At 41.6% G+C, this 11,719-nt stretch overlaps 1 protein-coding gene across 2 annotated transcripts in view; it reads right to left on the bottom strand.

Annotated features, from left to right (window-relative positions):
- Positions 1-91: 91 nt before the first annotated feature.
- Positions 92-11,719, bottom strand: part of ptpn22 (protein tyrosine phosphatase non-receptor type 22) — a 14,349-nt gene continuing 2,721 nt past the window's right edge. Inside the window, exons 2-26 of one of the 2 annotated variants that reach the window (XM_037103029.1) lie at positions 11,361-11,469; positions 10,840-10,916; positions 10,627-10,722; positions 10,438-10,476; positions 10,136-10,207; positions 9,850-9,909; positions 9,462-9,604; positions 7,096-7,162; positions 6,920-6,997; positions 6,728-6,814; positions 5,799-6,330; positions 5,226-5,306; positions 5,020-5,097; positions 4,649-4,720; positions 4,405-4,541; positions 4,262-4,289; positions 4,055-4,144; positions 3,868-3,936; positions 3,645-3,781; positions 3,439-3,466; positions 1,987-2,049; positions 1,659-1,756; positions 1,541-1,571; positions 1,366-1,446; positions 92-1,270 (exon numbers count right to left, since the gene is read on the bottom strand). In XM_037103029.1, coding sequence (XP_036958924.1) covers positions 1,209-1,270; positions 1,366-1,446; positions 1,541-1,571; positions 1,659-1,756; positions 1,987-2,049; positions 3,439-3,466; positions 3,645-3,781; positions 3,868-3,936; positions 4,055-4,144; positions 4,262-4,289; positions 4,405-4,541; positions 4,649-4,720; positions 5,020-5,097; positions 5,226-5,306; positions 5,799-6,330; positions 6,728-6,814; positions 6,920-6,997; positions 7,096-7,162; positions 9,462-9,604; positions 9,850-9,909; positions 10,136-10,207; positions 10,438-10,476; positions 10,627-10,722; positions 10,840-10,916; positions 11,361-11,469 — 2,415 coding nt within the window. In that variant the 3' untranslated portion in view covers positions 92-1,208. The remainder of the gene's footprint in view (positions 1,271-1,365; positions 1,447-1,540; positions 1,572-1,658; positions 1,757-1,986; positions 2,050-3,438; positions 3,467-3,644; positions 3,782-3,867; positions 3,937-4,054; positions 4,145-4,261; positions 4,290-4,404; positions 4,542-4,648; positions 4,721-5,019; positions 5,098-5,225; positions 5,307-5,798; positions 6,331-6,727; positions 6,815-6,919; positions 6,998-7,095; positions 7,163-9,461; positions 9,605-9,849; positions 9,910-10,135; positions 10,208-10,437; positions 10,477-10,626; positions 10,723-10,839; positions 10,917-11,360; positions 11,470-11,719) is intronic. The other variant, XM_037103030.1, reaches the window with a different exon arrangement.

The following is an 11,719-nucleotide window of genomic DNA, read 5'->3' as shown; positions in this document are numbered from 1 at the left end:
CAGAGAGAGTCGGCTTCTGCTCCCAAAATGATTCAGTCTTGTAGAAGTAGAAGATAAAACACACACACACACACAATGGGAATACACAGACTTTCTATATATCTTTTTAATAAATAACTTTTTTTTTTGTGCAACCAGTGTATGTTAACACAGTTTAACTCTATAGCTGCATCCGATGCATATTCAACATGCATCACACTCTCTGTATGTTAAAGGTTAAGTTCCCACCAAAAATGAAAATTCAGTCATAACGAGAATTTTTTTGTTAGTCGACAAAACATTTGTCTCTGTTTCTTCTGAGCAGCTGAAGCAGATTTGGACTTAACATAAAATAGCTTTCTACAGCTGATTCAGCGTAATCCAAGTCTCTGGAGGCCTCAAAACCCCCAAATTGATTTGAAAAGACGTTCTTTACACCTGTTTTTTTTATTTTTTATATTTGGGATCTAGATGCTTTTGGAGACATTCTTATGTTTATTTATTTCACTTGTCTCCATCTACTTCAGCTGTTCTGCCGTGAAGCTCCACAAATGTTTCATGGGGTAGAGAATCACTACATTTTCATTTTTGGGTGAACTTCTCCTTTAAGATATCCTTTTCACCAAGCTGACAATGCTTTTTAAAAACCATTTTAAAAACTACGGCTGGATGTGAATTGTGGCATAGAAACAAAAACTAAACGACACACTGAATAATAATGGAAAGTCTGTCGTCTTTGTAGCAGAAATATTTACGTGCTGATGAACTAGATGCAACGTTATACCCGTTTTCTTACATCCTGCCAGAAGCACAAACACACACACACACACAAACTAAATATGTTTCTAATACACAAAAAACAAACAAGAAGTTTGAACTTCTCTCTGCAGTCTGCTCACTTCCTCAAAGTCGATAAACTAGAGGGTGAGATTTTGATTAAACTTTCAAGTCACTGCTCCGAGTGGTTGTCGATGTCGTTCATCGAGGCACTGATCTGTAATTAAAACCAGCCTCGGCTGATGCGCAGTACAAAGTGCGTCAGAGCTGGTAGAGAGGCACTTCCTGTTCTCTGCTGAGGGTGCGAGACAAACAGAAGCCTGTATTTGATCTTCCACAGTATCTTCAATTCTTCCAATGAGTCCAAGTCATTTAGCGATGCAGTGTATCCTCAGTGTCCTTGTTAGAGGAACAGATCCTGGTTTGTTGTGTACAAAAGGGGGGCGACCGCCTCACACCCAGGTCTCTGGGTAAGTCCTGGGGCCCTTTGGCTTTCCAAAGCGGTTCCCGAATCCTGCGGTAGATGGAGATGGTGTCATGAAAACTGCAGTTTAGCATTTTATTATACTTTATGTTCATTCATGCAAACTGAAGTAGATTCAGACCTACCCAATTTGAACACTGAAAATGAAGTGCTGTATGATTGCGGTGTGTCAGGTTGAGTGGGAATGGGTGGAGGGGCGACTTTAGCTGAGAATATAGTTTTGAGACACGTTAGTCCTGTAGTCACACACATCAGTGCATTTATTTATCCTAGTTTAGAATATGAATGAGCATCACTTACGTTTCTGTTTATGCCTGAAAAACTTTAAACTCTGGGGGAAAAAAAAGGAAACAAAAGTGTGGATTCAGTTTGCTGCACAACGGTTTCTTATAACTTTAAACTCTCTGGTTGCTCTTACTTTTGATCTAGACATGCCCTTCTCACTGCTCTTGTCTGCTTTGTTTCCTGAGGCGTTCAGGGAGGGTCTGCGGTTCTCGTCATCCTGTCCAACTTGAGCTGATGAACAGAAAAAACAGACAGGAAGTGAAAGGACGCTCCATCACGATGACCGCGTTCTGTGTCACTGTGCATGAAGGACACTGCAGTCAGTAATCACCAGCAGCCTCAGATGTGTGTCATACATGTTTGAACATTTTGCTCTGTGACATGGTTCTTGTGTGTCGTGCGTCTAATAATAATAATGTGTGAAAGAGGCTGCAGCCACTCGACTGTGTGAAGCTACTCACCACTTCCTCCTTCAGCCACGACCACAGGAGGCAAAGAGAGCTGCGGAGCGACAGTGAGGGGCTCTGCAGGAGAAAACACCAAGGTAAACTGCCTCTGACATGTGCACAATCATTTAGATTAATCATTAAAAACAACACAACATCTAATCTGACATTTTACCTTGTTTATCTTTTTATCTCATTTTGAGAAAGGAAGCCAGCCAATGTTGAAAACAGGTACTTATAAATACTCATTCTTGACCCTGCAGGTTGTTTGTTGTATGTTGTCGACAATTTACAATGCAACCTCGCAAAAAGCGTGATGAACGGGCGGCTTGCAGTTCACCGCTGACCTGAACTGTTTCATTAAGGGATTGTCAGGCAACCCAAGGACAAGACCAAAACATGAACACCGAATCAGTCCGTGTAGACAAAAGCCTGAATTCATTCCTGTGTTGTCTAAAAGCTATTAAAAACACGTAGAGCCGCATGAGCACACTGATATTGTCTCTCATCACAATGAACTCAAGCACTGTGGTTGAAATTGAGTTAAAACTCCTGTAACTCTGGTGGTGGACTCATAAAAAGAACAGCAGGTGTATGCGGTGGTGCACCAGCACACAGAGGAGGGCGACCTCAACTATGGTTTTTTTTTTAAACTTGGGGCACACCAGGTGAGGGGAAATCTTAAATCTAGAATGTTTATTTATCATTTGGTTATCAGCTTTCTATTTTGCGTTCATGACATGCCTTCTGTCTTTTCTTTATACTTTTACGCGTACTTTGTTCATTGTTATGCACCAAAACACCAAGTGAAAAGTTTATTCATATGTGAAAACCTACTTGGCAGTAAACCAGATTCTGATTGTGGAAAATAGTCCCCTACAAATGTCCACGTAACATCTGAGAACAGACGACAGTGCAAATATACTCATGAGCTGCTTTTTAAGACTTAAAGAAACACAGCTTTACTTGCTGATTGTTAAAGGTCCAATTTGTAAGAAAAGTGGATTTTTGAGTCATATTCCCAACTTGTCAAGTACTGACCCCACAAACTACAATCCCAAAGCATCAGTTAGTAAGACGAGTTGGGAATGAGACTCAGAAATCCTGTCTTACAAACTGGACTTTTAAGTTTCGCCTCCAGACCGTCAAATACTGCTTTGGGTTGGCGCTCAACCAGAGTTAATTGATGAGACCTGGGGACTCAACACTCAACTGTCTTTCTCCAGGTTTACATTTCATTGTTTTAAATCCTTAGTGGAAATGAAGAGGCTTGGCGCCACAGAGAAGTCAGAAACTATTAAGAGACTGACCAGCATGTTGTTAGTTTTGGTCTTATCATGGGCTCCATAAGGAGATCTACACATATATATATATTTATATATATATAAAAAAAGGAAGTGCAAGACGTCTCTGGCCTTATTATGTAGAAATGAAAGCAGAACAGATCGATGAGATTAAACATCTCACCTTGTCTTGAACTCTTGGCTCGAACACTCTGGGGATGAACAAATTGAGAGCAAGAAATGTCAGCGTGTCACGACAGATGGAAACTTAGCATGTTAATCACTGTATGGAAAAGCAGCGAGCAGAGGAAAAAAAAAAAGGACATGAGTCAGTGTGCGTCAGTCTGCAGTGTGCTGGCTGTAACCAGTGTTTGCTCTGATAATATTCACCTTGCTCCTGTTCATAACCCCATCGAGGAACTTCTTGGGCTGCGAGGAGCCGTCCCACTCTGATGACAGGCCGACCCTCGATGACAGGGGAGGCTGTGGTGTTTCTATCGGCTGTGCGCAGAGGACGGGCTTGGGAACTGTTGTGGAGGGAGAAAAAAAATTAGACAACAAGCATCGCTGCATGAGCTGAGCTAAATGGTGACGAGGCGATAAACACACTCACACTCTTCTGTAGTGAGGACGAAGGACTCGGGGGTTCTTTCGGGGAGAGGAGGAGTCAGGCTCTCCTCAGCTGCACAGCCGAAAGATCATGAAACAGAAACTTTATTAACAGATACTCTCGAAAAAAGACTAGACACAAACGTTTGGAAAACCAATGATCGGGTCGTAATTCAGTGTGGTGAGCTCACTTTGAGGAAGCAGCGAAGGAGCCACTGCGTCCAGAGGCGGACAGTAAGGGTGGAGGTTGGAAGTGGAGCTGGATGCAACATCCGGGTGTGCTACAGATATCAGAAAGAAAGTGCATTAATGACATAATGTTATATTTTCAGCTGGTTTGTTTATTAGTCACTGCATGTGCTTCTGCTCTGAACATTGTGTCATTATAATCGACTCACCTGTGAAGGTCATCTTCGCTTTCAGACTCTACAACAAAGAGAAGAATGATGCTATCAGAGAAAAAAAGTCTACATTCCCGGTAAGTTTCATTTATCTCTCGAGCTTGTAGGAAATCAAACGTTAAAGATAATTTTATTCTCACCTTACTTCTCACCCAAGGTTTCACCTCATCCTGAGACGCAGCGGCAGCTGGCTTCGAGTTACCAGACCACTCGGAGGACATTCCTATTCTGTTCAGGTTCGCCGCCGGTCTGACCTCTGACTTCTGCTCCACGGGAGCTAAAAGGCGAGAACAAGCAATTTAATTAGTAGATATTAAATTAAACCTGCTGTTAGCACCGTATGTAGTTCTGTTTATCTTTAATAAGGCTTATTTATTGTAATACCTAGATCAATAGCCAACTCAAATGATTCTGGGGTTCTCTCTGGAAGTGGGGGGACAGGTGAGGGGGGGCTGCCTGGGAATGTAGAAATAAGCATCATAGTTTTTTAATGGATGTGTTACTAAGTGTTTTCATTTCAACATCAGAAAGACATAACTGTCACAAAACATGCGCACACCTGTGGCTCAACAGGTCTGTAGGAAACCAGAACAAAAAACTCTCACACTCAGGATCAGGAAAATGTCATGGCAACATTCCTGACTGCAAGTGAAAAGAGTGTTTTTTTGTTCTGTCAATTGTCAAAACATTCATTACACTACACGAAAATATGAATTATCCTCTTATTTATAGAGTTTTAGATATTTTCCACCGACCTCCCAACTCCCTGACAGCCTCAGCAGCAGCATTGGGTGGAATGATGACCATCAACTTTTCACAGGGATATGAGTCCTCTGAACGACAAAATCACAAACATGTTGGAGTCCAGCATAAATTTGGACGTAGGAAAGAGTAAAACAACATGTGAACCACTGAACTTGTAGATGCTTCCAAACTTTTATCTACAAAGCGAAACACCAACCTGCATCCACAGCCAGCTCGTAGGATTCAGGGGTTCGTTGAGGTAGGGGAGGAGGAACCTCCACATCTGAATCGTTAGAACCTACAAAGTGCACATCAGTTAATACTGCAAATGTCTGTCTGTGTTCTTTAAAGGGTAACTCCACCAATTTTAAACATTAAAGCATGTCATCAGGTGTTGTGGAGTACTACAGCAAATGTGAAAAAAAAAGTAGTATAACACTTTTTATGGCGCCAGAAGAAGCGGCATGTTGTCTGAGAAAATGCCTCCAGTGATGTTACTCAGTGGCGAGGTTGCATTGTGGGTAATGTAGGAACCAGATTTGGAAAAGGAAGAAGAGTGTGGGGTTTATAAAAAGGTGACATCTCCAGTACAGTTGTGTACATTTTTACCTTCTGTTTTACCCACAACATTACCCACACGTTACCCACAATGCAACTAAGCCAGTGAGTTAAAACTGGAAGGAATTGAGGATTTATACTTCTTTTTTTTTCCCACATAGCTAATAGTACTCCCCAGGTTAATGTGTACAATTGATCTAAGACTAAAACATTCACACACATGACCATTTACCTGAGACGGGAGAGGTTTGCTCCAGTGTCTGGTCGTTCAGACACAGCGAGGGCACGCTGAAGATCGGGCTAGCTGTCCATTGTTTGTCGTCTTGAGTAGAGTCCACTGGTGCCTCGTCTGATGAAGGGGAGCTCAGCGGAGAGTCAAAGTAGGGGTCCTCCACCATCAGACAAATGGCTGCTGCCACAGCCGGTGCAGGTGGAGGGTTCAGCAATGGTACGTCGTAGCTCTCAGGTATCCTCTCCTCCGCTGCAGGGGCTCTCTGGCTGGCATGCAGCAGTACGGGTGAGGTCCTGAGCCCCTCCTGCGGGTCCTGGGTGGTGGCCAGGGCCTCAGGAGGGGTCTCGGTCAGGTGCCATTGCTGCTGGTCCGTCAGCGAGATGAGATTTTCTGACGCAGAGGCGAAGAGAGGGTGATACTGCTGCAGAGCCTCCCTCTCCTCGTCAAGCAGCCGCTGCAACTGTGGCAGCAAATCCAAATCCTCAGCCAGGGCAGAGAGCTCACTCACAGGGTCAGACGGGATAACTGTCACCTGGCCGGGTTGACAAGGGAGTGTGAGTCAGGACAGCTTTAGATAAATGAAGACACATTGTGTGTAAAGGTAAAAGTCTTTATGCAAATGTTTCTCTTTGTCTGTGTAAAGAACTTTGAATCTCTGCCTTGCATTACACTCACCAACTGCCTGATAAGTGTTATTAATACACTAGCCTTGTTGTCACAGCCATCAAAGTTCATTTTTGAACCATCCGGCCTGCAATTTGATTATTTTCCGCTCAGATCGTGTGACTGCATTCTACATCAATGTAGCTGAAACCACAAGAAAGCCTCGCCACAGCTGTTGTTTGTACTTTGCTGGTCGTGTTGGTTCAGAGCGTTTTCGTGCATTTCCGTTGTTTGTTTGTGCTCTGGTCTCATTCCTGGTCACTCACCTCGTTTCTGCAGGTCTGTGCATCCACGGACTGCAGATATCTCTCAAACAGTACCTTGATGGTTCTGTAGACCAGCTCATATTGTTCCTGAAGTTAAGACAACAACAAAACCCGCTCTGTTAGGTGCACGATGCATGAAGCACAAATCACCAAGAGATCTTTACTAGAGGAAAGCACCTGACATGAACCCACCTTGGTCTGAACCAGCGAAGGCCTCTGGGTTCTCATGTTTTGGACTAAGTCGTAGATTGAGAAATCTGGAGTGATCATCTAGGAAAGAAAAGCGCACACACCAGCACGATGCAGTTCGGATCTTTACTCTTAAACTACGATAATGTGAAGAAAGCAATGGCACAGAATTATCTCACCTGATTCTTCAGGAGGTTCCAGGTGTAATCAATGACACACAGGGCTCCAGTTCGTCCACAGCCAGCACTACAACGACAGCAGCAAGAATCATGTCAGCTAGTGTGATTATTCATACGGTTAGGAGAGTTGAAGAGGGCATGCTGCTATTTTTAAACAACAGATTATCTAACACCATGATTATCTTGATTTTCTGGTACTTATTGTGCTGAATCACTAAGAAAAAAACCACACCCAGCTGGCACAAGCAGGTTTAAAGCAGCGCCGATCTACATTTCCAGTTCCTCATTTTTAAGCAGCAGCTGAAAAAACTCTTAACTCAGCGGCTTTTCTTTAAAATTCCTAGACAGATACATAAGATGGGACTGTAGTGTAGCATGATAAGAAAGGGGTTGTAAGACTCTTTTTTTTTTTTTTCTTCCTGGGAAACGTCTTCGACTGCATTTTTCACAGCTGTAGTGGTGATGTCACTCAGATGTGGGGCGACCGCCTGCCGTGTAGGTCGGATCTGCCACTGACTCAACATTCCACTTCTGACACGTCATATTCAAAATGGCGTGGGCATGTCGCGGCGTGTTGCGCTTTCATATCTCGGTTTTTGACAATATTTTGATAGTTACTTGATGAAGACAGTGTAGTTAGTTAGTTAGTTAGTTAGTTATACATCTTCCACTTCCACCAATGTAATGTTTTAACACAATATCCAATCAATAACTACAATTCCAATTAACTGACTCATTTAAATCGTTTTTTATGTGAACTCACTCGGTCTTTATACATCGGTCTTTACTTGCAAAATCAATTTCTGTTTTTATCTCACTGTACCAGTGTATTGTGTAGTTCCCAGCTTTACAATAAATTAACAAAATTAAACCCATTTTCTCTATTGTTAAGATTCCACATCGAACAAATCCTTCTTCCTTTCAAATAACCAATTCCACTCAGCGATGTGTGTTTGTGCACACCAAAAGAAGCACTTCATAGACAGAAATTTGTCTGAGGGCCCACACCCCGGCTTAATTGAGTTAAGCACAGCGTGAGTTTCAGAAATAACAGTAGATGTGGGTTTTGAATGAGCCAAAGTGTAAGTGCTGGAAAAAGTGAGGGGAAATGCCCACACATACACTTTAAATGCTCAGTGGGTCGTTGGCTGCCCACCTACACACGCTTCCTGTCTTAAAGAAAAAAAAGGGAGGAGGCACTTTACATCTGAGGCCTGAGGTGAGGGGACGCATACATGCTGCCCATAGTAACTACACAACCAAAACTAAAAGTGTGATGATGTGGTGTGATCTCTGCTTGCCCCAAAGTTTTCACACATATGAGAGCTGAATAAACAGCGGAAGCTCAGAGGGTAGGAACTTAGCTTGGGCACCGGAAATTAGAAAATTGAGCTGCCCCCCTCGAGGCATTCAAAAAAGTGTTGTCCTCATTTTCTTAATAATATAATAATGAACATGTATGATTAAAAATAAGCTCTTAAGAAATGTGTTTGAGGTGTTTGAGGTAGATGCAGAGACAGTCAACAAGTACAGAGGTGCTAAACAATGCAGAGACTTGTGAACTTGTGAATACAACTCTAAACATATCAAGTGAAGTGAGCCTGTGAGAAGATGCAACCTGTCAGATGCTTTCATTTACTTATCTTGATCTTTGCACAAGCATGGTGTTCACTGATTACCTGAATCAGATTCTTTGCATCATAAAGTCCAAGATATGGTCCGATCTATTCAAGATTTTCGCCACTGAGTTTATTAATCTGTCTCTCAGCCCCAAGATCTAAAAGCTCATTTTGGTCCTTATTTGATTTTGAAAAGTTATTATTTATTCACAGTTTAATGCTTTTTAAGAAGTTAAACAATTTAGACTGTGAGGTGTGATAAAGACAATTGTCTGTTGCCCACAGAGCTATAAAATTTAACACCATTTTGCTTTAATTTAGCTCCGTTGAGAGCATTTACAGTGCAAATAGTGGGCCGAGTATAGCGCCCTGTGGAACACCATACAGAATGCCAGAGGTGCTTGAAACATATTTTTCAACACTGACAAAAACCCAAAACACCCAGTTAAATAAACTGAAACCAGTCAAGAATGTAATCAGTCCATCAGTACCATGAAATTAAAGGTGCCAAACAAAGGAGGAAGGAGGAGAATCATCTGCCCCACCATCACTTCCTCTCAGCTTATCTAAGATTTTGACTGAGGTGGTTTTTGTGCGGATTGACATTTGTTGTAGATGTTAGAGAACACCACTAAATGATTATATAAAGAGAACAACCTTAGTCATTCATGCAAGATGGAGCTAGATTTAGAATTCTTTAAGCTTATTTATTAAGAATTAATTAGGTAAAATTTGAGAAAGGCTGACCTGCAGTGGATGCAGATGGGGATGTCATCATGGGCTTGAATGGAGCGCATCTCCTCCAGCAGTTCCAGAATAGGAGGGATGGAGTCCGGTACACCGTGATCCGGCCAGTTGACATAATGCAGCTGTTTCAAAGTTCGGCTAGACTGGGAAAAAAAAAAAAAAAATGTAAAAAGCATTATTAGACAATTTCAAAGCGAGCTTCCTCCCAAGGTCGTTTATCTGTTGAAGGAAAAAACCTTTACTTTACATTTTGCCACTCTATATATTATGGTGAGAGCTTTCCCCCTTCTTTGTAGCAGCTAAAAACAAGGCAGATGATAATCTGATGCTTGTCTCAGGAGAATTACCCAACAGTTGTTCTTACGGTCAGGGTGTAAACACTACTTACGTTGCGGTAAGTCACACGTAACGTCCTTGACAGATAATCGCCTTTATTTTCCTCAGACTCCTGTAAGAAAAAAAGCCATCGCTGCATCTTTAAGATGAGTACTTATTGTTTTGTTCTTTGAAAAAAAAAAAGGGTCATATCTTTTGTACTATACTGGTGAAACCAAATGTTGTATTCTGGTGTAATGATTAAATACTGTGAATAGATAATGTCAGCATATGTCATGGAACTGTTCGAGGAACCAGTCAAAGTAGGAAGTGTGACTCGTGAGAGCAAAAATACTCACACAGTAAACAGTAAAAGGCTCGCAAACAAACGGCTGCTCTTGTTTCTGCGGCCAGTAGCGCTCACACTTTTTCTAGATGAGAAAAAGAACGAAAAAAAAAGAAGCACACATTTAAATATTCATGTAATTGTAATCTGTCTTACAAACGTACAAAAGACAAAAAATGCCCTCAGTCTACGCATCAAACCAGCACAATTTTGTTACACAAAATATATAAGATTTGATGGTAAACAAATTATGCATAACAGTCTGTCTTTTGTTGGGACAAAAAGTGAAAATGCAGATGAAGACAATGGCTTTACCTTTCCCATCTCAAACTCTCGACAGGCCATCACTATGACCTAAAGCCAAACAGGACAATGCAAATTACAACCTACCAAAACAGGGCATGACTCCACTGAACACTTAAGCGTGCTAATAGTTGTTGTTTTGTGCACAACAGAATGTGTTAAAACACCTCGTTGTGTCCACAGATGGCAGGAAGGTCATACCTTTACGTTGTACTCCCAAAGCATCCTCATGAAGTCCAGAACTGTGTGAGGTAGAGGACCCTGAGTGGCGATGTAGGCCCGGGAACCTGACACCCCCTGCAGACAAAACAGAGTCGGGGGGACGTTTACACACAACACAACTAGCTCCACACATGTAGATATGCTGGAAATGAAATGCACTCTTTGCACTGTGAATTAGAAAAGTGATTTCACCCTGATGAAATTGGCGTTGATGTAGTCCGTGTCATTTTTAGATGTGGTGAGGGTGAGCTTGACTCTGCTGTGGTCGACTGAAAGGAGAAGAACATGTAGTCCTAATGAACATTGCTCAAGTCTGCAGTCACTGACATTATTGTAAAATATTGTGGAGAATTAGACTGAAATAGAGATTAAATAAAATATGGACTAATGATGATAAATATTTTTACTAAGTAAATCAAATATAATCTTTCAAAATAATTACTCACACTTGTCCCACATTATTAACCTAATATGTCCTGTCATCTATATTAATATGTGGTCATCGTACACATTAAAGGAAATGTTTGCATCATAGAATGTTTTTGCCTCTCAGTGTCAGATTTATCAGTGCTGTGAATATATGAGCATCAAACATTTGGTTTCTTAGTCATATCTTATCTGACACCACCTCAAATTATATTTATCCTCTTATGCAGAAGTATAAATGGCAAACTGAAATATCTTCTTTTTTTTTTGCCTCGAGCAAAGCTTACAGGGAACAATGTCCTTGTATCGGTTCTTCTTGACGTTATCCTGCTTCTCTGCTGCCTTGGTTGGGAAGGTCTTGTCGGTGCGGTACTTAGTTGACAGGCTTTTCAACCTCTGAAAAACAAAAGAAAGGTTTTTATCGCATACATACCTCAACAAAGCTTCTATGTTCTATCAGAGATAAGTAATTAAAAGGTGCTACTGCTGTATTCGTATGCCAGATGTCAGATAATGTCCCCAGCTTTATGTGCACCTGTGTATTTAACAACTTATTTTCTCTGTATGTTCTCTTATGTTCCAGATGTTCATTTCACACTATCATCACAAACACAGTTACGTGTTTATATTTCTATATAATGACAAG

Source organism: Acanthopagrus latus, chromosome 7, assembly GCF_904848185.1.
Source record: "Acanthopagrus latus isolate v.2019 chromosome 7, fAcaLat1.1, whole genome shotgun sequence".
NCBI classification, from domain to species: domain Eukaryota; kingdom Metazoa; phylum Chordata; class Actinopteri; order Spariformes; family Sparidae; genus Acanthopagrus; species Acanthopagrus latus.
Note: the sequence above shows the minus strand (reverse complement) of the source record. Positions and strands in the feature narration are given on the sequence as shown.